This window comes from Sphaerodactylus townsendi, linkage group LG12 (genome assembly GCF_021028975.2).
Source record: "Sphaerodactylus townsendi isolate TG3544 linkage group LG12, MPM_Stown_v2.3, whole genome shotgun sequence".
Lineage (NCBI taxonomy): Eukaryota > Metazoa > Chordata > Lepidosauria > Squamata > Sphaerodactylidae > Sphaerodactylus > Sphaerodactylus townsendi.
The window spans coordinates 8,873,664-8,900,228 of NC_059436.1; the positions used below are offsets into that span (position 1 = coordinate 8,873,664).

Consider the following 26,565-nt stretch of genomic DNA (forward strand, 5'->3'; position numbering starts at 1 on the left):
CAAAACATGTGCCTGTCTGAAAGGATGTGCACTAGGCAGGAGATGGAGTTGATCTTCGCCTCCGGGCATTTTGTTCTGAATGACAGGATGGGGAGGAAAGCCTTTACTCTGACCCCAGAGGAGCTACATTAGAGGGCAGCTATACTGAGCTCCTTCATTTGCAAAGTGAAAGAACGCAGCCACGCAGACCAAAAAGACCAATTCAAGAGCTCGGATTGGCTGAGGACTAACATATAGACTCCATGCCACATTCATTCATTGCTTGGACACAGCCCTCACCTCCACCCAAACCTGCATTTCTTACCCATTCTCTGCTGCAGGGATTTAATTTTTTTTAATGCTTCCTTGTCAAGCCCATTCACTCAGTACATCTGGCATTGCCATTAAATGGAGCTTGGGGAAGATGACAAAAGTCTGGTGTGGAAGACACTTGGGCTACATAAAAAACAAGCAGAAAAAGAAAAAGAATCCCTACAGAGATGGTAGTTCTCTCCCCCCCTGCCCCAAATTCCTTTCGGAAACAATATTTCCTGTTTTTAGATTACTATTAAAGAAACTTAACAATGCAGGTATGCTTCTTTTGTTTTGAAAAATAAGTGAATGTGTGTGGATGTTAGAAAACAAAGTTGTGTTTGGTTATGGGAATAGGAGAAGCCCTCTGCTGAATCCCAAATGAGTTCCTTCAATTTTTTGTTCTGGGTCAGCTTAGAGAGGAAGCAAGACATCCTCTTTTGCCAGTATGTCAACTCTTGCCATTTTGCTTTGTATGCTGACCAGGCACCCAGCGCTTTGACGTTCCGCCACATTTGAGGACACGGCTTTCACCAAGAGAGGGGGACCGTCCTCAGTTTCTAAGCTTCATACATATCCCTGAAATAAAAGCTTTAATCGGATTCCAGCCGTCGACAGAATATAAAGTGAAATCATTCCTTCTAAAAGCAGAAGGAAATACTTATTGTGCAGGCAGCAAAACAGGGCCACCCACAGACAAAGTAAGGGTAGGCGCTTTTAAACACTTGGAGGCTCCCCAGATATGTGGGAAAATAGTAGTTTGTAAATTAAAGAAGCAAAAAGAGGAAAATGGCCCGATGAGAACTGAGCATGCTCATTGTTCCTGAGATTCTCCATCTGTCCCACTCTGCAATTCCAATCTGCCTATTCTGTTTTTATCAACTCATTGAAGATCCCGAAAATATGATTTTTAACAGAAGGCACCTGTTGGGATTTGCAGCAGCTTCAGTGTTTTCCACTAATTTGAATTAAGGAAGATTAAAGTACCATAAAACAATCTGAATCTAAATCTTCACCCTCCCCCTTAATCTGTGGCGCTATAAGCAAGCCGGATCCACCAGCCACCTATGTGCCAGCTTAAAAAAAAGCTGTGCAATTCTAATAAGCAAAAGCTTATTCATTTGGGAGGAAGGATTAAGACCCTATTATTACATAATGTAAAAACGATGGAGGTGCAACCTAAAATCTTTTTGTGCCTGAACTATTGCAGAAATTATTTTGACCTTCATGTGGACAACAGAGCAACAATAGGTGAAGCTCTTGGGAGACAAAACCTGTTACTTTCTCAATTTATGTGAAAGAGAGGGTTTTTTAATAAAAAAAGAAATAAAATAATAAGAATTTAGTTTCAGAACATACTTCAGCACAAAATCAGAGCTTTGTCCAATAGATGATTTTTGCAAAGATTTTCAAGTGGGTATAGTTTTGGTAATCAACTTGTCCAACCATGTAACTTACATACAATAGTTATTACTACCTAATAAAAGATTAGATGTCCCTCAGAGTCTTTCTTAGAAATGTTACAGATCATCATGTGAAATTTGGGATCTGTAATCCTGAAAGAAGTCTGAAGAAAGGCAAATGCTGTGGACATATTGAAATTGCTTGTAGATTTGTTGGTTTGGGGGAGGGAAATCCAACCACAGCAGGAGGGTAACAAATTTAGTAGAATGAACTAAACCATACACAAAACTTTCTTGCTACCCTATTTCACCCTATAGCTGCATATATGTAATACAGTGAATCTCACACTGGAGCAGGACCCAGGGCCCATTGACTGAAATAAACACAGGACAGTCTAGGAAAGGAGAGATTCTGAGGTTAGGTGGTCCCTTCATACCCTACCAGGCAAGACTTGAGTGGAATGCCTTTTGACAGCGCACCAACTGATACAGTAGACCAGTTGATCCAGACTGAATTGCAGGATGGGGAGACTTCAGCTTTATTTTGAGGATTACCTATATTGAGCTTTGGATAGGATCAGGTGTCCTGCTGTATTCCTGTTTTAATGTTAATGTGGAATTGCTAGCAAATCAAGAGAATTTCACATGTAGCATCAGGATATGTGCACTGGATGTATCTATGGGATGGGTAGTTAGTTCTGGTTGGGGGAATGAAAATAACAGAGGCTTAGCAGGGGTAAAATAGTTCTGAAGGCTTGGGAAATGCATATCAAGTAATTTGTGACTTACAGGCCCTTTGAGACACAAGATTTTCTCTGCAGACTCTAGAGATTCTCACATTTGTTCGGTTTCTGAAATCTTGGGAATGGTTTTTTGAGCAGCTCAGAGAGTAACAACTTCCTGATTGCAAGAGGGTTTGTGTGGGATAAAACCTTTAGCACTTTGGAGCTGGTTTGGATGGGAAATCTTTGCTCACTAGTCAGTCTGGTTGTGATCGGGGCTGTTCCTGTATGCAAGCTAGAAATTATATATATGTGTCTTGTGCCAGTATTACACATATGGACAGAGTCAGTTAGACTCCCCACATAATCAAGACAATTCAAGGCATGTAGCAATGTTTCCAAGTGTTTCTCTGTGAAACAAAATTTGTGACAATAAACTGTGTCTTCCTTGGATAACGGTGACAACATATTCCTTCAGAGCTGGCTGCATCCTTGCACAAATTGCTTTCATTTGTAAGCTTGGTGAATTTTAATAGCTCTGGGCATTTCCTTTCTGGGTCATGAGTTCAGACTCCTTCACAATGTTCTTACCACTTAAGGGTTAAAATATGGCTGGCTGGGGATGAAGCATGTTTGCACTGTTAATTCCAAGTGGCACCACCAACCAGACCTCTACCTCACTAAATGCTATCTTCAAAGGGCGCAGTTTATCAGAGAAAAGCATACTCTACTGAAGTTACCAGAATGCAGTAATCATCCAGATATAGTAACTGTACTTCAGTCAGCAAATCTAATTCCTGCTCCTACACAGAAGACCATTCTTCCTTGCCCTTTCGGTTTTCACAGATGCCTGTGTCAGTTGACATGACGATCAGGGCCAATTCTGTGCCGAGGATTACCATGGAAAGGGCATTTGCTTGGTACTCTTCATGTTCCCCCAGTAACATCCCCATATCTGTGATTTCTTACACCCAGAACCAAGATTTGCCCCCTTCTTTCTCATTACCTACCTTTTGCCCCCCCCCCCAGTGCAATTTGGCACCACATCCACAGTCACCATAAAATGACTTCTGACCCTCTCAGATATTTCCGCTTTTGATAGGCTAATGATGGACCCGCTAAACATGGCAGCAGCCGTGGGGTTCCCAGAAGTTGAATGCACAACGCTTTCAGCACGCTGTGGCTCGTTTAAAAAGTGGGCTGTTCTTGATGGAAGTACCAAAAACACCCAAGGTTAAAAGTGCTATTGTAACCATTAGCCTTTTTTATTTCTAATTGCTGGATAAGCCACATAATAGATTGTCTAATTTACTGCTGCTTTGCTATTATCTGTTGCTTCACATAGATAACCACAAGGTCATGCAAGACTTATTCTGGGAAAATGCTTGGCAGAATATTTTCTGTATGGGGGGAGACGGGTTGACCTGGCCCAGTTTTGCTTGAAGTGCTGATAAAAAGCGTTTGCCCAAAGTACTGATGAATAATACTTAAAAAGAAGGGTGGAAATAAGAAGCCGGAGGGAGACTTTGTGAAAGATTATTGCAAAAGGCAGGGAGGGTACTTAATAAATGGTTTCGGAACCTAGTGTGGATGGGGACTGCCTGGGAGCATTAGCAAGGGAGAATCAGATGGGGAAAGGTTAAGCTGTCTCCTCCATCCACTGATTCCCTGCGAGTTCTCTTACCCCACCCCCTTGCATTTTAAGGAAAACATGGGATTGTTTTTCCAAAAGATTTCAACATGAAGGCAGATGCTGAGAAGATATCCTACTGTTTTAGCTCTCTATGTGTTTTGCTCATCTACCTTCAGCTGTGATTTATTACTGCAGCAGGAAGTCTGTCCCAGTTACTTAGGTAATCCGAAAGGACTGGGCTATATAAGCAGTTGCCTGCATTCTGGCAAGTTGCTGTGGGTTTTTCTGTTCACTCTGAAGAAGAACCTGACTTGGCTTTCCTTAAACGAGGAGAGAATATGCTCCCAGAGTCTCCAAAAACATGCTCATTATGTGCCTGTAGCATATTCCTGTATGATTTTGGAGGATTTGAGAATTAACATACCCTACAGCCAGTGGTGGGATTTAGCCGGTTTGCACTGGCTCGGTAGAACCGGTAGCTAATTTTTTGTCCTTGGCCCTCTCCCGCAGCCCATTTGATCTGGGGGGGCCGCAGCAGCCAGGGGGGCGCAGCAACCGGTGGGCCCACAGCTTGCTGGCTGCTGCCGCTTCCCCCAGTTCAACCTCTATCGGTGGTGGCCCTGCTGCCTCACAACCTCCAGCAGCCAGGGGAGGTGACAGCAGGGCAGCAGCAGGGCCACTGCTGATGAAAGTTGGGGCGGGGGGCAACAGCTGGTGGGCCCACGGCTTGCTGCCGCTGCCGGCTGCTGTCCCCCCCCCCCCCCCGCTCAACCAGAACTGGTTGTTAAATTATTTGAATCCCACCACTGCCCACAACTGGAAACACAGATGGGAACCCCTAACTTAAAACGGCTACAGATCCAAAACTTGAGAAGGGCTGCATACAGGCAAGAGATTCTTAACACTACTTCTTGGAGCATTTCCCTGGATGGTTGGGTCACCTCTTTTTTTAATTGTTTTTTAAAATTGTTGCCGCATGTTCTCTTTTGCTTACACCTTGATATACCTTTTTCTTACAAAATTAGGCATCACGTTTTTACTTTCCCCGCTTATGTTGCATTATCCAATTGGGAATTGGCAGATCTCACTTACAGTGAGATATTTCACCTCCAAAGACCATCTGCAAGTGAGATCTGCGGGCCCCCACTTTGCGACTTAACTTGGAAGTGAAGAAAGCTGAAGGGCGGTACATATTTACTGTATATTTCGTATATAATCAAGGTGAACCATCTTTTCAGTTTTCTAGGCTTTGCACTAGGGGTTTTCCACATACGAGGGAATGAAAACTTTAAAGAATCCATTTAAAGTGAAGAGACAGATTAGATGTGGTTTAAAGGACTTCTAGTGTGTCCTGAGGGGCCACAGGAGAGAGAAAAACTAGGGCTGTGGTAATGCTGAAGGCTTATACTGATCCTATTACATGTTTGAGTCTGGCATGAGAAGTGTCCATCTTAGAGGCGAGAGAAAAGGATAAAAATGTATGGCTCTACCATTGTTTTCTTTTTTCCTCTGGTAGATAAGAGGCTTGAGAAAGGGGCTAAACCCCCTAGTTCCTTTTTACATTCCCCAAGGCCCTTGCTTTGAATGCAAGTGTTAGTTGTTCGCTGTCAACTTCTCCTCAGGCATTTTACTTCTAAGTGGAGCTGCTAATGTTTTCCTTCTCCTTCTTCCATCCCTGTTTCCACAGGAATCCTCTGACAGCACAAACACCACCATAGAGGATGAGGACACGAAAGGTAATAGTCTCGAGGGACTGGTCAACATTTTGCGAATTAGAAAGCTGGCAACCTTCTGCTGGTTTGTGTGTTTTAACCATAAACAGATCCTTGGAAGCTACAAAAAATAGCTGTTGGGGGAAATTGGCAGAAAGAGGGGATTGGAGGACTTCTGTGAAGAATCACAAGAGAAAGTGACGAGTTTGGTTTGCAGAGAGAGGAGTTCATAGCCATTTAAAGCCAAATGGCACCACATGGTGTTTGATTGATATCCTGTGGGATGGAGGACAGGGCTAAGTACTCGGTTGGCGAGAATTAATCCTTAAAAAGCCTTCAGTTGAAAAGGAATCCAGGTTGCTTTATTCTCTAAGGACAAATAATTTCTATCTTCTGTTTCTCGTTACTGGGTTTCATTGGTTTTCTCCTCTCCCCGCATATCTCCAGCTCTTCAGTAGTGAGCACATCCAAGGGAAGGGACCTATAGCTTCACTGAAGAGCACAAGCCGGACAATCGGTTCCATACCAGTTAAATATTGTCAGGGACCACAATTAGGTGACGCCTCTATCTGAAAACCTATTGCCAGTTCAAGTGAACACAGTACTGAATTATATGTGGCATTCCTTTGTCTCAGCATGAGGCAAATGTTTTTGAGAGAAAATGACTTGTTTGGGTTTCTAGAAGTATATCTTCAGCATGGAACATTGAGGAAGCTATCTTTTAAATGTTTAGATCTATTGTTAAATTTGGGTTTTTATAGTTTCACATTGGTTTGTATTGATTATCTAAAATATTGTTAGTCCCTCTGAGCCCAAACAGAGTATTGAGGGGGTTTGGGGGTGGGGGCGGCAAGAAGGGAAAGGAGATTGTAAGCCTCTTTGAGATTGGGAAAGGAGAAGGGAAAGGAGATTGTAAGCCTCTCTCCTTACAGGAGAGAAATAGCAGGGGATATAAATCCAATCTCTTCTACTTCTTTTTCTTCTTGTAAAAACAAAACAAAATATTTGAGATCTGAAATTGAGTGGGGTGTGGAATGGAAAACTCCAAGGATGATGGATGGCTTTTTCTTACTTTTCTGATCTCCTGTATGGAAAAATTGCATACGATCTTTAGTGGATGAGGGCTCATATTTTCTCTTTCAGGATTACCAGGGAAATCATGCTCATTAAATTACAGAAATTTTTGTGCAAGTTACATTTAGTATTTTTAAGTCCACATAATTTTTATTCAGCATAGTGTTGGCAGTTTCTATTTTCAGCCGTTAAATTTGTTATTTACCAGTCAGAAAAAAGATGTTCAGCATTTGAGACTGGAATAAAAATGAAAAAGTTCTGCTCTTCGTAAATATATGTAGTGCTGTTTGTATGATAAATGCTAAGTGACATCAGTATTAGTAGAACCTCATAGCTCTTATCATTAGCCCAAGATTAGGCAGAAAAAGAAGAAAAGTAAAAGAGGTATCATGCAAGTTAGGAAAACCACTGATATGTATCTCTGATAGTCTAATGGACCATAGCAGTCTTTTTTTAAAAAAAAATGTATCCTACTTTTCTCCTAAAAATGATTCCCACTGGCTTAGAACAGGGATTTAAAAAATAACAACAGAGTCAATAAAACCATATAATCCCGAACCATATAATCTTCACCGGGAAAAATCAGATAAGAGGCCAGAACAGACTGCAGGCGCTCTTCTCAAGAGTGCTATTCAAGAACAGAGATAATTAGGAATCTCCTTTCCATGTTTATTTGCACATTACTTAGACCACTGAACTCACTGTGGTTCGTTTTGAAGCATTACCTGTACAATTCCCTTCCTTCTGGAATAGATAATTCAGCATTTCTTACAGAAATATCGTCACTAAGGTACCTTCTCTTGATTTCCTTCAGAAGGGGGAGATCTTTTCAGTATTGAGGTCCACCACCCAAATGCCTTTGAAAGAGATGAAAACGTCAACGGTAGCGATAAGAAAAGGGGAGGGATTTTCAGGATGTGCAGGTTGTGTGGAGTACCCTGCCCTCTGTTGGCAATACACAGGTGCTAACCTGTTTTATTACTGCTTGCACAGTTTGGACACAGCTATGCTAATAACAAAAAGGAGGAGGAGGTTGCAGGGGCTGTAAAATACTTATTCTAAATATACAAATGCGTTGTGAAGTTGTGGTTTTAGCCAAGAGATGCATCACTCCAGTTGTTTTCATGGCTTGGATTTACATAGCAATTGCTCCTACAGCAAGACAAATGGTACAAAACCCAGTGGTTTAGAGAACTTGCAACTTCTTGCTTTCTTTTCTGTTTGCAGATTTCACCTGCTGCAAAAATACCCTCCCCCCTGTTTCTCTCTTAAGTAATAATTTTAAGCCTTCTCAAGTTGTAAATCAAAGGAGGAAAGTGTTTCTTAATGCAGGCACAGGCCAGCAAGTGTTCTTTTTGCACTGCAAAAAGCAAAACTCAGTTTCCATTTTTTTTTTACAGTAAGCATTCCCAGCTCTCATGTTGTTCAGTAAACTGCAAAATATTTAGGCAATGTCTCTTGGGTTCAGAAACTATGAGAGAGAAACCCTGGTCTTTCTGTTGTAGAGCAAACAGGACCAAACTTACACAATCGATCTAATGATCCTCTGAAGATGCCAGTCACAGATGCAGGCGAAACATCACGAGAAAATGCTTCTAGAGCACAGCCATACAGCCCGGAAACCACACAATATCCCACTCTAATCTGTGTTTGAAGCAACAACATGGGCGACCAGTGAAACACTATGAATTCGGAGATGTGTGTCTCAGATCCCTTGCAATATTTCAATGGAAGCTGGTTCAGTTCCCTCAGATTTTGTGATTTGATTGCTTGGGAAAGGCACACGATACTGACTTGGCCCTGGGAGGTAGAGCAAATTTTCACGCAAATGTTCTTTGTTACTGTGCATTTAATTTAACAGAATCAACTAAAGAGAGTAAGCTTGGGTGTTCCAGTTGTTTTGTCCAGTTGTTTCCAGTTGTTGCTTCCAGTTGTTTTGTCCAGGCAGCAAAAAGAAGGTTGATTTTGATCCTTTTGAGTTCATGATGGTATTCTTGAGTGAGTGGGCTTTCCTCCTTGCACATAAATCACATGCTGGGTCGAAGTACATCCTTTTGAGATTGTTACCGTGCACTTCTGGATCCTGAGAAATACTCCCATGACTGGAGAGTGTTACCTTATTTTGGACGTGTCACACATTTTTGGGTACAGCCTGCGGAAATGCTTCCAGCTCCCTATCTGGAAAAAGTTATCTGCAAGCTGGTGCAGCTTTGTGTTTTCAAGAAGACTCCTGCTGCTTCCAGCCCCAAACTGGGAGCAGGTGCAGTTCTAGAAATAATGGACTGAGGAGCAGTAAACTAAGGCTTGTTTGAGCTAAAGGTTACTAAGTGTGCTGCAGGCAGGTGTCAGCTATGGCAAGTCAGACAGGTCAAGGTCAAGGCAGACAGCAAGCAAATGTACAGTCAGACAGTCTAGGGTCAAGCAAGTCCTAGAGTTCAAGTCCTAGTTTTCAGCCTGCAGGGGGCGCAGTTTTTGGGCTAGCTAGCAGCACCAAAATTTCAGGGATTTTTCAGGAGACCCTCCTGATGATAACGTCCAAGTTAGGTGTGGTTTGGTGTAGGAGGTGCAAAGTTATGGAGTTCAGGCTAGGCACGAAGGTACAAGGCATGCAGCATGGAACCTGGTGCATACTTTCCAGTGAAACACACTCTTTGTACCCAGGCAGAACCAAGCCCAAGACAGGGTTTATATAGGAGATCCTGGCTAATGAGGCTAGGATCTTGCAAGGACTCGGTCCTCCTCAGATGAAGATGCCTCCATTCGCAGAGTCTTCTGCCGTACCTAGATGCAATGCAAGCACTTCTCCTTTTAGCACTTAGCTGCTGCCTTCATTACATGGCAGGGAAGGGCTTGGGGTTGGCTCTGCCTTGGCTGGAAGTACTGGGCTTAGAATAGGCTCTGTTGCCTGCAGCTCATGGTTTACAGTGGCTTCAAGCTCCATGTCAGATTCCTCGTCTCCCAAGGTCTGGTTGATGACATCTAGGCTAGCAGGGATGTTCCAGGAGCAGTACAAGGAAGGAGGATATCTCATGCAGCTGTACTGCCGGAACCTCCATGTCTGCCCAAGGACAGCCAAGCTGGAATACTGCACCAGGGGTTATATACATTTTGGGGTTGGAGTTCAGTTGGAGCTGAGAAGAAAGGACTGAAGAGAAAAGGCTAGTGAGAAGAAGCAAACGTAGTAGCAAAGGGCGTATCAACTGACTGGCATCCTGCACTCAGAAGCAGGGTGTGAACAACAGTGACAAATGTGGCTAGCCTGAAGCAAACAAGGTTACAAATGACACAGTGAAAGGGAGAGTTGGGCTGTCACATGACCCTTGAAACAACCCCTAAGAAAGGATGGCTAGCAATAGCTGGTGCATTCTCAGGTTAAGCAATTCAAGTTAAATTAAATTTGTCAGGAAAGGGGTGATACATCCCTTGTACTAGGTTTAATCTGGTCAAGTATAGTGTTATGATAAGTAGTATTATTGTTGCTAAGCTGACTAAGTTTGTAATATCAGTAAGCTCCTGCAGCGTTGGTACTGATCACTGTTGCTTCCCTTCAAATTTTATCACACCCAAGAGCACACACGGGTATGTTCGGAGCATTCAAATTGAGTAGTTACTGAAATAACAGGTAGCTTGATAGTAGAAGCACTTTTTTGCTGTAGTGTAATAGTGAAGTACTTATGGAAAGCACTATATATGTATAGCTATTCTTGTAGTTATTCTTGAAGTTTTACCATTGTAGTTACAAACATTCACCCACCCACCCTTAGTGAGTCCTGCCTCATCTGTGTATTTTCTCCTCCAGTTCTGTTGCTTCATCCTTTTCCTTTCTCCTTGGATGTATATTCTACTTTCCCATTCCTTTTTCCCCCTCCTGCCAAAGTTACCCCTTTCCTTTCTTCTCTGTTCTTTTCTTTATGTTTTCTTTTGTTGTCCATTTCTTACCCATTCTCCCCAGTGAAGACCGCTGATAATGAGCTTGTAAAAAGCCAGTTGAATCCAGGAAATGCCCCTGATATTCCTCCCAGTCTGCAAACTTCACCGATGCCATCTGCTGCTGCTGCTTGTAAGTCACGAGATCTGTGTTTTCCTCCAGTTCCGCCCAGTGTGGACGACATCAGTCCGTGAATGTCCTAAGTGCCTTTAAGACATGATGTTGGCCTGCTCTAAAGAACGATTGCAGAAAGAACACGTTGACTGCAATTAATAAATGTGTAATATCGATCCAGTGTCAGTAAGCAGAAAGGCACAGATAAGAACACTATTCATGCATTGCTTCGTGGGTGAAAGTAGATTAGATGGGACTTAATGGATGCTTTTCATCTAATGTTCCTGTTTCCTGATCCACCCCTCAAGCTCTGCTCACCCTGTCATTTCCCCACTACATTTGCTTTCTCCTCTCTCTCTCCCTATGCTCATCTGTCTCACCCCAGCCACCAAACTGTCTGATATCTTAGGCATGGTGAAAAAAGGACCTGAGCTTCCAGATGCTGTAGAGTCAAAGCCTTCGTCCACTCCAGCCTGTGTCTCTCCAGCTGTTGCAAACCCTCTGCCTTCCCAATGTAAGTAAGTAGTAGGTCAGTACCAGGGTTTGCATCACTGGATGGTTAATGTGGCATGGAGCCCCAGAGGGCCTCTCACTTCTCCAGTCTCCTTCCCTGAAAGCAAAGGAATTCTCCCCAAGGACAGCTGTTTGCTAGAAAAGATGCAGCAAGTGTTTCAGAAGCCTGTTAAAGCCTGCATTGCATTTCCACTATGGAAAAAAAACCTTATGGTGTTTAATAACACTTTTACCCTGCAGGTTTTTTTAGTGGAAAGATTTAAAGATGAGTGTTCAGTGTAACTGGATTCGGTGAAGTTTAGGTGGCGTTCGACCTGTGAACTGACGTAGTTTGTTGAAGCTTTTTCCAGGTAGCATTTCCCCTAGAAAAATCTGACAGCAAGTGAGTCCTCACACATCAAAAGCGTAAAGTTAAATATGTAGAAAGAACGTCTTGCTGGGCTAGTTGCAGCTTGCAAACCATATATATTTTTCATTGGATTAACATATTAGGAGAAAGAAATTAACTGCATGCTTTACAACAGACTTCTTAGGATAAGAGTGCCTGTATAATATTAAAAGGAATCCCCCAAGCCTTTCATATGTTTTCTTTCCCCGCTTGCATTCTCGACCATCTTTTTCTAGTATTTTTCTTCCCTGCATGTAAAAAGTTTATTTTCTCATCCTTCCTCCTCTCATCTGTTCTAAACCAGCTGCCAAGCTGTCTGATGTACTAGGCATGGTGAAAAGGGGTTCTGGACCCCCGGAAACGGAAGAACCAAAACCTTGCAGCAGCTTTCCATTCTCACCTCCTGCTGTTGCAAATACTCTTCTTCTCCAGTGTAAGTAGCGTGTAACACTAAGGACTGCCAAGCGGAACTGCTGTTGAAGAGCCTTACGTAGATCCTTTTTAGCCACCTCCCTGCCTTTACTCACTGCCACAGGGCATTCCTTTGCTGCGTGAGAACACAATTCAAGTTGGGAATAATCGTTTAAGGGATTATGGAATCAGGTTTGATAGGAAAGGAGCATGCTTGACCTCCTGGAGATCCATGTGGAGTCACTGACCTCTCATGTAGGACAAGTTGCTATGTCTCTCCTTGCTGTAGCCTCCCATCCTACGTGACTTTTGTACACACAGGTCCATGGATCCCCGGTATAGCTATTTTTGATGGTCAGAAGAGGTAAGATGGCTCTTACCTTTTGCATCATCAGTTAATTCCGACCCGTGGTATGCCAAAAGGGGCTGCGAGGCAATGAAAACATTAGCTATGCCAAAAGTTTGAGTCGTTCTGCATGCTGCAGAGAAAAGTGATACAATTTCAGGATCACCTTCCTGACCTCTGGGACATGCAAATACTCCAATCCCAGTGTTTAGAACGTGAAAAAATAATCTAGCTGCGATCCAGTCTCCAGTTCTTGTTATCCACAATGCACAAATCCACAGAAAAGGAAATAAATCCTTTCTTAAGGAAAGATGGATCCCTCCCAACTTCAGTAGATAGTTCAGTTTTCAAAGCTGCAAGTTGTCCTCAAAACAGCTCTAGGGACAGGGCTGTTCTTAAAGAATCCCCAAGGTTGGCTAATCCCCTTTGATTCCATTTTCTATCTTCTCCTAGTCATTTATTAATTTCTCCTCTCTTGTTTTGTTCTCTCATTTGTCTCTTCCCTCCTTGTTTTGTTTCTTGCTTCCCAGCGGCCAAGCTATCCGATGTATTAGGCATGGTGAAAAAAGGCTCTGGGCTCCCAGATGCAGAACTCCCAAAGCCTTCTGTCCCCCTGCCCTGCCCGTGCCCGAGTGGGGCAAATCCTATTTCTTTCCAGTGTAAGTAGCACTTACCTCCCGAGGACATGGGACTGATGCATCCCTGAGGAACCTGTGTTGTTTAATCTATTCCTCCCAAATAAGACTCTGCAAATAACAGGTCCATTTAATCAGAATGAGTGATGTTGTCTGTTCTGGCTTGTAGCAGAGCACATACTTTGAACATAGGTGATCCCTTTCCTGGTTAAAGGATATCCAGTACTAGGAAAGACTTTCTTCTGTTTGGGACCCTAGCAAGGGCCCTTTCTGCACAGGCAGAATTATGCACTTTCAATCCACTGTCAGTGCACTTTGAAGCTGGATTTTACTGTGCGGAATAGCAACATCCACTTTTGTACAATTGTGAAAGTGGATTGAATGTGCATTATTCTACATGTGTGGAAGGGGCCAAAGACAGTAGTGAGTTAGGTGTACCCAGTGTTCTGATTCAGTAAAAGACAGCCTTGTACATATTTTAAAAGGTAGTATGGTGAATACTCCACATGAAGGCTTCGGTGTGACCTTTGGCCAGTCACAACTCTCTCAGAATTCTCTCTGCCCACTCAGAGGCAAGCAGTGGCAAACCACCTGTGAACATCTCTTGCCTTGAAAGCCCTGAGAAGTGGCCATAATTCAGCTGTGACTCGAAGGCAGTTTCGAAGGCATGGTGATTAAAGTGGCTGACCAATACTGGGAAGGCCACTTTTCAAAGCCTGTTATATTAGCCTATAGCCATATTCACATTTTACAGTGAATACATGTACATCCTGCATATACCTGCTTGCATCTGTTGTAAGCAAGAGCTAATGGGCATTCATTTTACAAATGAAATCAGAAATCAGAACCTGGATAAATGTGGGTTTTGAATCACATGATGAGCTGTATGTACAATGACAGATAAGAATTCCTTAAGATACGTACACAAAAAAATCAAGTGTATGCTGTCCACTGACTATGCTTGTGTTCACTGTAACTTGTGGACAGGGCATGTCAGTAATGTGACTTCTCTTTCTCCAGATCTATAGTCTGGAGATATTTTACCATGTGATGAAACATTATTTCTAGAGCAGATCTCAAGCACCTAATTATGCAATCACCTAATATCTCTCACATTTCACCTACTTTTAAAACTAAAGAAGCCATTTTGCTGTGAAAGACTGTCCTAGGAAGAATATTGGTTGTCGTTTTCCTAAACTATACAGACATTATCTTGGCCAAAAGGTTCCCGGGAGCAATTTTCCTAAACTATTAACCAGTGTGTCATATACAAAAGCACCTCCGAACACCTAATTCTACTCTTGGCTCTGATTTTTTTCCCTCTGTTCCTATTCCTGTCCTCTTTTTCATTTATTTCCCCCCCCTGATTTTTGCCATTTTGTTTGTTTTCTTATTTCTTTCCCTCCTCTCGTCTGTCCCAAACCCAGCTGCCAAATTGTCGGATGTACTAGGTATGGTGAAGAAGGGTTCTGGACCTCCGGAAGGAGAAGAGTCAAAACCTTCCATCACTTTGCCCTTCCCACCTGCAGCTGTTGCAAGCCCTCTTCCTCCCCAGCGTAAGTGGTGGCTGTCATTGGGATTTCTGCCTTACATCCAATGGGGTATGAAATCTGATCAGGGTTTTTTTCTGTATTTGTCTACCATGGCCTTTGCTAAATGTGAACTTGGCTTTGGAAAGAGCAGGTGATAACCTCCAAAATTTAGGACAGGTATACTGAAATGGAGCTGCCCACCAGAGAAATAAACCAAAGTTTTTTGTGGAAAGGGAATGGCTGTTTAGAGGAACTTTTCTAAGATGACAGGCACTGGGTGAAACAGGTTGAGTGTCAGTACCAGAGTGGATTCACCTGTTTTGTTGGTAAGTCTGCCAGACCGTAACAGTTTATCACCCTTGATCTGATCCCTTTCTCTCCCTTGCATTCCTACTTTTCACTCTCGCATTTGCTTTTCCTGTCTGTTAGTTTTCCATTTGTTTTGTTTTGTTTTATTCGGTCCATGCCTTCTCTCATCTGTCTCATCCCAGCTGCCAAGTTGTCTGATGTCCTAGGCATGGTGAGGCGGGGCTCTGGAGCCCCAGAAGCTGATGGGTCACAACCTGCTGTCAACCAGCTATTCCCTCTTCCACTCATCGCAAACCCTCTCCCTTCTGATCGTAAGTAGCCTCATGGCCTGCAGCTAAGCCCTTCTCAGGTCCAGGAGAGAGTTCAGTTCCAAACTCTTTACTACTCAGCTTAAAAGTATTGCTGCACGTCTTCACATGAACCATGACAAATGCTTGTGTGAATGCCAGCTAACAGAGGGTGCATCAAATGTAGTATTACTTCCTGCTAATCCAGGTTTCATTGCATATTGTGAGCCAGCTGTGAGAAGTTGTCATCATGTGAGGGAAGCAACATATGAGAGCTAGCGTGGTGTTGTGGTTAAGTGTGTCAGATGAGGAACTGGGAGACCTAGGTTGCCTGAGAAATTTGCTTGGTGAGCCTTCCCTGTGACTAGCTTCAGGGCCCAAATTCATGATTTGAGTGAAATCAAGCAGATTTAGGTCTTAACCAAAATGTCACAGCCAGAAGTGAATGCATTGTATTTCTGAGGGCACTTTCTCACATGCAGAATAATGCACTTACAATCTACTTTCGGTGCACTTTGCAGCTGGATTTTACTGTGCGGAATAGCAAAATCCACTTGCAAACAATTGTGAAAGTGGATTGAAAGTACATTATTCTGTGTGTAAAGTGCCCCAAGAGCATCAGGCTCAAAAAAGGCAAGCAGTAGCAACAGCAGGGGAAATGGAAAAGAGATTTTCCCCCTCAGAGGTGTGTGAATGTGCCTTTTTTCACTTTTGTAAGTTGTTATAAACCCCTCCACTCCTTTGCCCATATTTTTGCTGGTAATTCTAATTCATTTGTTTCTTTTCAAAGTTACGTTTCATTTTATTTATTAAATAAATATAAATACTTGTGAAAAACAAAGTTATTTGTTTAATTTTAAAGTGACACCATTCATAGACCAAAATAATGCAAAGAAATGATAAGTGATGAAAGTGTACCCTGAAAAATTCAGCCCCAGACGACAGAAAATGGAGCGAAGGTTTTCAGTTTGCATAAGTGAGAAATAATATTGAAACGGTGTTTTTTGAGTGGCAGGGATGGGGCTGAGGAGTTCAGTAACATCTCTGGAGCTGGTGAGTCGCAAGTTGTGCACTCTCTGTGTGTCTCTTTCTCTCCCTGCCCTGAACTCTCTTTCTCCTCCAGAGAAACTGGGACTCCCTGGCAGCAGTGTACATTTACAGAGATGGATAACAGGTTGGCACATTTTGCAGGGAGGGAGACACCAGTGAATGTGAGCTGAGATGCCACGTAACTAGTGTTAGAGCAGGGCACACAAAGAGCACTCAGTTCAAAGGGAAGCAGGCATGCCTGGCAAACTCTCAGGTAAGAATAAAGATAAAGGGAAAAGTGTTTGTTTTTCCTAGGAGACAAAATCTCTTATCAGGGGAAGACGTGCAGCAGGGTAATGCCTGCATTCATTGGCCGTCAAAATGTTTTGCAGATTTAAGGTCATGTCATACAAAGCAGTTATCCTTTAACCTGTTTGAACGGCGTGTTTATCTCTTAATCAACATTGTTGAAGGATTGTGTGATCTCTCTTTTTGTGCTTTTCAAAAAGTTCATAATTCTAGTTCATCTGAATGGTTGTGAGGACACGCCTGGGTAGAATAGGATGTGGAGTGAATATGGAGAGCAAGAGCTTGGTGGAACACAAAGCCAGTGTGGTTCGTGGTTAAGGGTGGCAGACTCTAATCTGGAGAACTGCATTTGATTCCCCGCTCTTCCTCATGAGCAGTAGACTATGATCTGGGGTGGAGAAGGTGGTGACTGTCAGCTGCTTTGAGTCTCCTTAAAGATACATCAAAAGTGGGGTATAAACCAATTCTTCTTCTCAGATGAAAATTAATGGGAAAAAATGGGAAGGGAAGGAGCTGGGGTTAAAGAGAGTACTCCATGGCACATGTTTCTTGTACACATTCATAGATTATTTCCAAAGCTTATATGATTTCATCTGTAACTGTGGGAAGCTTTATGGGATGGGAAATCCCATTGCATTTGGTTCGGCGCAGTGTTGTTACTTCATAAACTGGCTCGTATGTTGCTAAATAAAGAATGAAGTTGTGCTAGAAGGGCTGCTGAGCGCAAATAACAAGGCAGATGACAAGACCTAAGAAACCACCTTCCACTTGAGAGTACAGACTCGGCAGGGGTGGCCAACCTATGGCACTCCAGATGTTCATGGACTACAGTTCCCATCAGCCCCTGCCAGCATAGCCAATTGGCCATGCTGGCAGGGGCTGGTGGGAATTGTGGAGCGCCATAGGTTGGCCACCCCCCTGGTTCAAAGGATGTACTTCTTTCTCAGTGTGAATTACAAACAACTCCAGAAATCCTCCTTTGGCCTCCTTTAGATGCTGTAGGATTATCCCACTTTAACTAAAGGGCCTGGTTTTGAAGTCTCTGAAAATACGTGCTGCCCTCATATAAGGATGGGCTAGTGACTCTGCTAGCCACACATTTTTTCCAAGAGCCACAAGCCCAGTGACAGTCAAGATGCTGCTGCATGCTTGTCGAGAGAGCTCTGAGAGACCATAAACCAAAATAACTCCTAAGTCCAGGAACTACAAACAGATCAAAGATCTGGAAAAAAATGACATCACACAGGGGAATCTCCATGATCTGTCTGAGATGCAAAGTATCCATTTGCATTTGTACAATATCTGTAAGCCGATGTTTTGCAAAGTGAGAAGCCTAGATCAAGGGCAAGAAATACTCAGACAGACAAAGCTCTTTCCAGGCCCATAATGCTTCTGCTCTTAGGTTATAATTACTGTCAAGATCTTTTTTCCTCATTTATTTTGCATTTTCAAGAAGGATCTTCATGTCACTTCCAGCTTGGACCAGAGGAGTTGGTTGAAGGGAAGTGGATCTGTGAACATTTTGGGATCAGTTTTCATTGCAAGCTGAGGGAGAACAGCAAAGTCAACAGTGCTATGTAAAATGGGAAATTACTAGATCACATATTTTTTGAGCTTTGAGGGAGAACGGGAGATCAGCATATCTTTTGCTACAGGTGCTGCATTTGCCAAATTCTCATAGTTGAGAGACAGACATAAGTTTGAAAGGCTGTTGAGAGAAGACAGGGTAAGATTTTACAATAAAGTTCAATGAGGGCACTCCTTTATTAGGAAGCGGGGAACAAGTATAACAAAGATGTAAGAAAGAGGTACTCTGTAGAAAGTGGATCAGACCACAAATGTGGGTGAGCATGGGAATATATCATGGTTTAGGCTGTAGTTATTGGTGGCAAGATGGAAGTCTGAGGATGGTATCTGTGCCTAAGCCACCTTTTAGCCTAAGCACAAGTTTCTTCCACACTGTGGACATCCCTTTAGGACCTGAGAAAAGAAGTACCTTGTTGACATAATCTACGTATGACTTGCCTTTCTTTCCTAGTCAGCAATAAGCCAGCTATTAAACCAAGGGAGAGTTCTTAGTGCTGGGTCAGTGTTATTGCCAGAGTTAGCTACAAATCCTGGAAGGATTTAGTGCCAGCTTTTTCCCCTCTGTTTCTTTCCGTAACTCTAAAGAAAGCCATGTGTTGGACGACATCAAGAAGTGAACAGACAGTACCAAAGCCGTTCTAAGACATACCTGTTCACTGCTTTGTTCGACAGTGATACTAATACTCTTCCTTGTTCATGCAAAGTAAAGGACATTCTCTACTTAAAGCTTCATAGCTAGGTAGAAATAAATGAAAATGAGGAGGCAGAGAAGCCCTAGGCAGTTATTTTAAAAATATACAAAAAAGCAGCCATGGGCAATTATAAAAAATACGATGTGGATCCAGGCCTCTTTTCCTTAACAATGGAAACAAGACAGCACTCTTGCACAATCCGCTGGGATATGTGGCAGCCCAGCATTCCACTCTTTTTGCAGTCTCGGGCAGGTATCAAAACAGGAGGTTTTCAAGTCCCTGATAGGCAGCCTTCAACTTGCTGGGTTGCCAGCTGTGTCAGCCCGAGCAAAGAGGGTAGGTAGGATGTCGGATTATTCTTGTTTGCTGTGCTGTCAGTGGGCACAGGGTCTTTTCAGTCTTCACACAGCTTGAAAACTGGGCAAGTTTTCATTTCAGCTTAGGAAGACCAAAGCTCCAAACAGAGAGCCATATGGTGACACCGTCACTGATCTAACCTTGAGACTAACTTGGTCAGTTGTAAATCAGGCATTCCAGTTCCATACTAGCTTTTCCTCGTTTTGTTAGTCCTTCTGCGGCTTTCCAGAGCTGTGAGATGCTTTGTGAGGTTGGGAGGCAAACTCCATTGGTCAAAGGACAACTGGTGGGAGGCTAGGGTTGGGATGGGATGGGAAAGGATAGTGGGCTATGTCAGGACGAGGCAAGCATGAAATGGATGCTTCTGCACGGGCACAAGTTTCCTAACGTTGCTGCTCCGAGGAGATGACCTTGGCAAAGCCACTGACACCATCTCTGCTACTTGGACATTGCATTATTCATAGCTCTTGCTCTAACTGGGTCGCTTGGGTGCCTTGCAAATTCCTGCATTTCCCCAGACCTCCTGCGCGTGCTGGCTACAGAGGTGTGTGGTTTTCCAGAGCTACAGTGTTGTAGAAGGGATGTGGGCAGCCCTAGGCTTTGGTGGCCTGTGTGTGGCTAGTGTGGGGTTGAATGTTGTGCTGGTGAAATCTGCCACTCTTTTCTGGTCTATAATAGCTCTGGAAGCACTCACAAGAACACAAGTGCACAAGTGTCTGTTCCTTAGTTTTCCTCCAAGGTTTTTGGCCAGGGTGTGGGGGTGTCTATGTTCTTCAAGCCTTACATCTGCTTAAGTGTGTAAAGAATTAGGATCTCTTCCTAGCAGTGTTCGGCTGTTTTTATGCAGGTTCTTGATTATTCAGTACCCTCCCCTCCTGCCCCTCCGAGAGCCAGATCATGTAAACTGGACTCCATGGAGCATTTTCTGTCAGGGATTCTAGGATGACCACCATCACTGACATTGTACATCATCTCTCTGTCATCTCTCTGTCTTCTCATTCCTCCATTTGCAGCCCGCAAGCAGGAAATCATCAAGATAACTGAGCAGCTGATCGAGGCTGTGAACAATGGAGATTTTGAGGCCTATGCGTGAGTAACCTGGGCAAGGGATCGCACTGAAAAAGCAGCCTGAATATTTGACTTTATATTCATCAGCACCCCTCCATCAGTAGACGGAATCTGGTTGTGATAGTAACTTGCTGTTTCTTTAAGCCCAACAGGGTTCATACATTTAGGCAGATTGTGAGAGGGACAGCAGATATGGAGGGGCCAGTGCTCAGCTCTTTTGGCCCTTTCTTATATGCTGATTGCCACTTTGGAGTCAGGAAGGAGTTTTCCTCCTGGCCAAATTGGCCCAAGGATCCTGGAGATTTTTTGCCTTCCTCTGGACATAGATCAGGGGTCACTGGGGGATTGGAGGGGTAGCTGTGAATTTTCCGCTTTGTGTACAGGGTTGGACTGGATGACCCTTGGAGTCTTCCAGCTCTATGTTTCTGTATCTGAGATATCCACATAGAGAAGTTTCCTAGCAGAACCTCACAGCCCAAACCCTACTTGATGTCTTCCTGATCCAAGCAAATCTTTCATACAGAGGCAACTGTGGCAAGGATAGGGGGGGGATTAGGGAGGGGGTTGGACTTTCTCACCACAGTTTCTGTCAGCACTTTCATAATCATAAACCCTTTTGGGAGAATGAGTAATTTGATTTACACAGTGGAGCAATTTCTTGTTTGCTTTTGGCTCAGTCATGACACTGATTTGTATGGGCCTCCTCAGAACTCTGGAGAAAAGTCAGATGATAGTGTAGGTCAGTGGTGGCGAACCTTTGGCACTCCAGATGTTATGGACTACAATTCCCAATTGGCCATGCTGGCAGGGGCTGATGGGAATTGTAGTTCATAACATCTGGAGTGCCAAAGGTTCGCCACCACGGGTATAGGTTCATCTCTACCTGCAGAAAGATTCCTCACCTCACCAATCTCTGTGTTTGTTGCTTTTCTAGAAAAATCTGTGATCCAGGCCTAACTTCATTTGAGCCAGAAGCCTTGGGCAACCTTGTGGAAGGAATGGACTTCCACAGATTTTACTTTGAAAATTGTGAGTACATCTTGTTGAACATCTTTTATACCAAAAGTCTTTTATACCAAAAGTCTTTTATACCATCTTTCAACTAAAAATTCCAAGTCAAAGGTTTTTTTTAAAAAGAAATATATTACAAACAGCCATAAAAGCATCATTAATATAAATAATAAAAAGGCAAGCAGGAATGTTCTAAGTCAGTGGTGGCGAACCTATGGCACGGGTGCCAGAGGTGGCACTCAGAGCCCTCTCTGTGGGCACGCGCAAACAGAACTCATAATGTGGAGGGGATCGCCCCCCCACATCTAGGCTGGCCTGGGCCACTGGGCTCGATTATCAGCATTAAACCTAAGACCTAGTTTTGGGGAAGCAGTGTAGGTAACCCTGTTAAGTACTGTTAAACCCCACTGATTTTCATGCAAAGAACTAAAGAACGATCCTTTACCTGGGAATAAGCTTGGTTGCTGGCAATGGGGCTTGCTTCTGAGTAAACCCTCCTAGGGTCGTGATTGACCCATTCAAAGAGTTGGCTTCAAAGCAAAGCCAACTACTACCACCAATCTTACTCCCAAGTAACGCATGCCTCGGAGCCAACCATTTTTTCTAAATGAAAACCTCAGTATTCAGGTTAAATTGCCGTGTTGGCACTTTGCAATAAATAAATGGGTTTTGGATTGCAATTTGGGCACTCGGTCTCAAAAAGGTTCGCCATCACTGTTCTAAGTAAATTCCACTACCAAAAGCAAGAAAGACCCTCCCTTCAAACCCCCCACTCTTCACCTGCCTCCAAAGTGAGAAGATGCAGTTCTAGGAGGACTCCTTCAGTGTGGGGAGCCAACAAAAAGACCTTGCCCCTTGTGGTTACTAATTTTGCATTCATTTCCAGTGGTGTTCTGAGCAGGATCTCGCTGATAGATCTTTAGGGAGCAGGATCATATGAAGCAGGGGTGCCCAACTCTGGCCCTAGAGATGTTCATGGACTATGATTCCCATCAACCCCTTCTGATGGGAATCACAGGGGCTGATGGGAAAAGTTGAAAACAGCTATATTGATCCATGCAAAAAAGAAGAAGAAACAACCCAACACACAAGAAAGGTTTTTAATAAGACCAACCAAACTGACGCAAAATGCTGTATAAGCTTTTGATCTCCCCAGAATTCTTCATCAGGCTAGATGTTACAACATTTAAAATAGAGATGGAAGGAAAGTAGATTTTTCAGGTCTTGATGTTAAAAATCTGGCCTTGCTGCTTGCTTAGTATTATGTGGAGAATTGTGCAAATTTCCTTTTGGCTTCTTCACCCCTTTGCCGCTATACTCATTCCCCTCCCCCTTGCAACAGTACACTGCCTCACAAACTCACACTGTTCCTGTTCATGCTGTTCCAGTGTTATCGAAGAACAACAAGCCCATTCACACAACCATCCTGAACCCTCACGTTCATGTCATCGGTGAAGATGCTGCATGCATTGCCTACATCCGCCTGACACAGTACATTGATGGGCAGGGCCGCCCTCGCACCTGCCAGTCTGAGGAGACCCGGGTCTGGCACCGCCGCGATGGCAAGTGGCAGAATGTCCACTTCCACTGCTCGGGAGCACCGGTGGCACCACTCCAGTGAAGGTAAGCGAGGAAAAAGGTGTTCCTTGCCCATTCATTCTGTATGCCAGGACTTTTCTGTGGTCGGAGAACAGGAGATCCAAAAAGAGGAAATGAAAAATGCAGAAATAGTATACCTAGAAGGCAAGCAAGTGTGTCCTGATGTATGAGGGAGGCTGAGAATGGTCAGCAAAAGCCAAACATTTGGCAAATCAGCCAAAGACTGGATGAGTCCCTCGAGGCTTCTGGACATTTCAAGCCATCAGTGATAGCATTTTTTCTCTCCTGACTTGTGTCTTACAGAACTTATGCTGGCTGTTCTGGATTCATCTCGAAGGAGACGGTGATTTGAGCTGAGCCGCTAGCCGGGAGCAGCGGTGACAAGCACGTGCCCGCATGCTCGTGTCCCCTTCCCCATCCTCCCGTCTTTCATTTTCAGTGCCTGTGTTTGCAAAAAATAAAAAAGAAGAAAGAAAAAAGCCACCCACCCGAAAAAAAACAAAAAAGAGAAAAAAAACCCTAAGAACAAAAACCCCAGACATGATTCTAAAATGATGATGATGATGATGACATTTTAAAAATCAGCAAACCCAGCCAAACCAACCCAGCTGTCCAACTCGCAGCGTGGCCACACTGCACCTCCTGTCCCCGACTCCATTTCTTTGTGTCCGTCCGGCTGTTCAGGTGACCAGGTGTTGCAATGAAAAATGTTTCAATTACAAACAAACAAACAAACAAACAAAAAAAGGCTCCACCTCCCTGTGTCGAAACCCAGTGTTGAACGGTGTTAGTTTGTTAGGTGAAAAAAAATTCTTTAAAAAAAACCCACAAAAATCTTTTATAGTATTTGCATTCTCTGCCAAAGCATGGGCCTTCTCCAGTGGTCGTGTTCGCGCTTGGAAGTCTGTGACCTGTGTTACTGTTTGTTTTTGCGGAGGATGCTATTCCCGAGCTCTCGGGCTGCCCGTTTCTTTTCTCCTCTAGCTGTGGTTGTGGATTATTATTGATGATTATTATAATTATTCAGACTTTTTAATTTATTTTGTTCTTCTTTTGGATATGAAGTGACCCCTTCTGGGGCTTTGGGTTTCTGGGCCCCTCCCACATTAACCCACTGCTGGGGATTGCCTGGAGGCTGTTGGTCATGGCCAGAGGGACGGGTTCTTACAGGAAAGGGTAATTACAGCCTTAGAGATGCAAATAAGTCTCATTGCAGGATTTTGAATGTCTGAATTCTCATTGGCGCTCATATTCCCAAGCTTCCCTGACCTCTCATCAAGGGCTACCAACAGTGGCGTCATTGTGCCTGCGCCCATGCTGAGGATTTCTTACAGGGGTGCGTCCCCTGCTTAAGGAGGCTGGCTGGGACAGTAGCGACCGTTGAGTTAGAAGAGCTGGGGAGGAGACGGCTGGAATTCTGAAAGTCTCATCTTCCTCCAGTTCTTGGAAACTGGCTCCCCAGGAAGAGGGAGCAGCAGATACCCAATTGTAAGGTATTGTTCTGCTCCATAAAAGCCTGGTCCAATTTTCTAGTTTTCCCCTTTGAGCAGAAAGTGTAATAATTTAAAAGAGGGGGGAAATTGTCAGTTTTGCCTCAAGGATTTGCTCCCACATCTCATCAGCCTAGAAAGAGGAAGGCTGATCCACTGAGCTTGTGCATTCTGTCTCCCTTCTTCCTCTCTTTCTGTCTGAAGCCTATAAACTCACTTGCTAAGAGAAGGGGTTAATCTGCAAGGAAACAACAGGGAAAATCCCTGAGGGGGTTGGGGGAGAGGAGAAATTGCCACTTCAGGTAGCTCTGGCTGCTCGGACTTTGCTGACATCCTCATGGAAATCCGTGCTACTGAAGGGGGAATGTTTTGTCAAATGGACCAAGCCTTAGCAGAGAGAGCTGGAATGGATTTTGTTGAACCACACTTAGAGCCAATGTGAACAGATACAACCACGACAAATGTTGTCTCAGCTCCATTTGCTCCCAAAGGAAGACACACTATGAGCCACTGTCCTTTGCTTCCTGTGCCTGCATTATGAGCAGCCAATATTTGCTGAAAGCGCTGTGTAGAAAGTATATGGGCAGTTTGGTAATTAAAGAGGGACCCGTTCCTCTTTGGCCTCCCTTTCACCTTCCCCCGCCTCTTCATATCCATTCACAAAGGTGCCCCCTCTGCTCAGCATTTCACTGCCCAAATATTGCTGTAGGTTGGTGAGCGGAGGAGTGGATTTACTTGGTCACTTCAGTCTTGTCCGTGGCCACAAGGAAGACAAGCTGAGGTGTCTGCAATGCCTTGTAATGAGGCTGGAGAAACACCTGCTACTTTCTCCTACCCCTGCTCAGTGTCTGTAAACGCTGTTCTTTGATGGATGTGGAGTCATTCATCAAGTCACTGTTCACAGTACTGAGTGGACGCTGTAGGAAATAGTGGAGCTAAACAACTTGGGCGGTAGTTAAGGGATTGCCTAAGAATCCCGCCAAGTGGGGAGGTCGCAGAGAAAGTTGTAAACATCAAAAGTAACAGAGGGAAGTCTTTTTGAGAATTCAGTAAGGGGGACGAGATCGTCAGAAAGCCACACTCTCGCCCTTTTCCTCAGAGCAAGAGTTTGAAGGTTCCTGGCCTATTCATGACACTGGAATGTCATGGCTTCTCGGCACTGTTTTCTGGCATGTTCCTTCTCATAATTAGGCATGTTGCCTGTGTCTTCTAGATATGTGTTGCTCCAAGGCTTTCTCAGTGCAGTTCTGGCTGAATGTTGGAATAGTCAGGTGGGCAGCCCTAATACATTTGCCTGGAGAGCACAAAGCTGAGAACAGGGATGCTTTTTTAGCTTGCGTCGTGACGTGATCGTTTGAAGGGGGGGCTTCTCTGTAGCCTCGGTTCTCTTCTGGTGCCATTTTGCACCTGTGGCCTTGCTTTGTGTCTACGTATCATTGTGCAAAGAGGTAGCGACCACGTTCCTCAAACGTCAGAGGGAACTGGTTCACCAGCGCACACCCAGGCAATGCTTACAAGGCAGGGACAACTGTTACTTCAGCAGCGTTTGTGTTAGTGAACCTTTACCTTGTCCTCAGTTTACCATCAATACTTTGCAGAATGTGTGTGAGTTTAGGACAGAAAAATAGATCGAGCGGATCAGCAGCTCTCCTGGAAGAACTGTCAGAAGTTCTCCCCCTGAAAATTAAAAAGGAATTTGGAACCAAAGAAGAGCTCTGGAAGTAGGCTTATGATCATAGGTGAAGAGTAACACCTTTGGATTTATGTTTCGCTGTCTGCTGTCAACAATAAGGCTTATATTTGAAATCTTGAAGCAGTGGGAAGGCTGTAATTGCTTGAGGTCTTTAGGACTTGGGAACCGACTGGCAGGTGGCTTCAGCTCATAATCATTTGGCAGACATTCCTGCTTTTTAGTGGGAGGAGATAGCACTGGGTGAAATGTGATTGCCAAGGCTTGGGCTGTTATGTTTGGATTGCACGAGGCCAGAACATTCAGTTTTCACTGATGCTTAAAAAAAGATGACTGCTTCCTCTGACTCCCAGTTAGGAACTGCACAGCATCAACTATTGTGCAGTTTTGTATCAAGATGGCTAGGTGGTGCAAAAGCAACGTTATTGTAGATTT

The 26,565-nt window shown here is 43.9% G+C and overlaps 1 protein-coding gene across 5 annotated transcripts in view; it reads left to right on the forward strand.

Annotated features, from left to right (window-relative positions):
* The window catches only part of CAMK2B (calcium/calmodulin dependent protein kinase II beta), a 198,676-nt gene extending 172,111 nt beyond the window's left edge, over positions 1 to 26,565 (forward strand). For 4 of the 5 annotated variants that reach the window (XM_048512580.1, XM_048512582.1, XM_048512581.1 and 1 more), the window contains 5 exons: positions 5,737 to 5,785; positions 20,286 to 20,361; positions 21,275 to 21,369; positions 22,740 to 22,974; positions 23,254 to 26,565. In XM_048512580.1, the coding sequence (XP_048368537.1) occupies positions 5,737 to 5,785; positions 20,286 to 20,361; positions 21,275 to 21,369; positions 22,740 to 22,972 (453 nt within the window). In that variant the 3' untranslated portion in view covers positions 22,973 to 22,974; positions 23,254 to 26,565. Of the gene's footprint in view, positions 1 to 5,736; positions 5,786 to 10,787; positions 10,896 to 11,262; positions 11,392 to 12,082; positions 12,212 to 13,065; positions 13,195 to 14,597; positions 14,727 to 15,193; positions 15,323 to 20,285; positions 20,362 to 21,274; positions 21,370 to 22,739; positions 22,975 to 23,253 lie in introns of all 5 variants that reach the window. The other variant, XM_048512579.1, reaches the window with a different exon arrangement.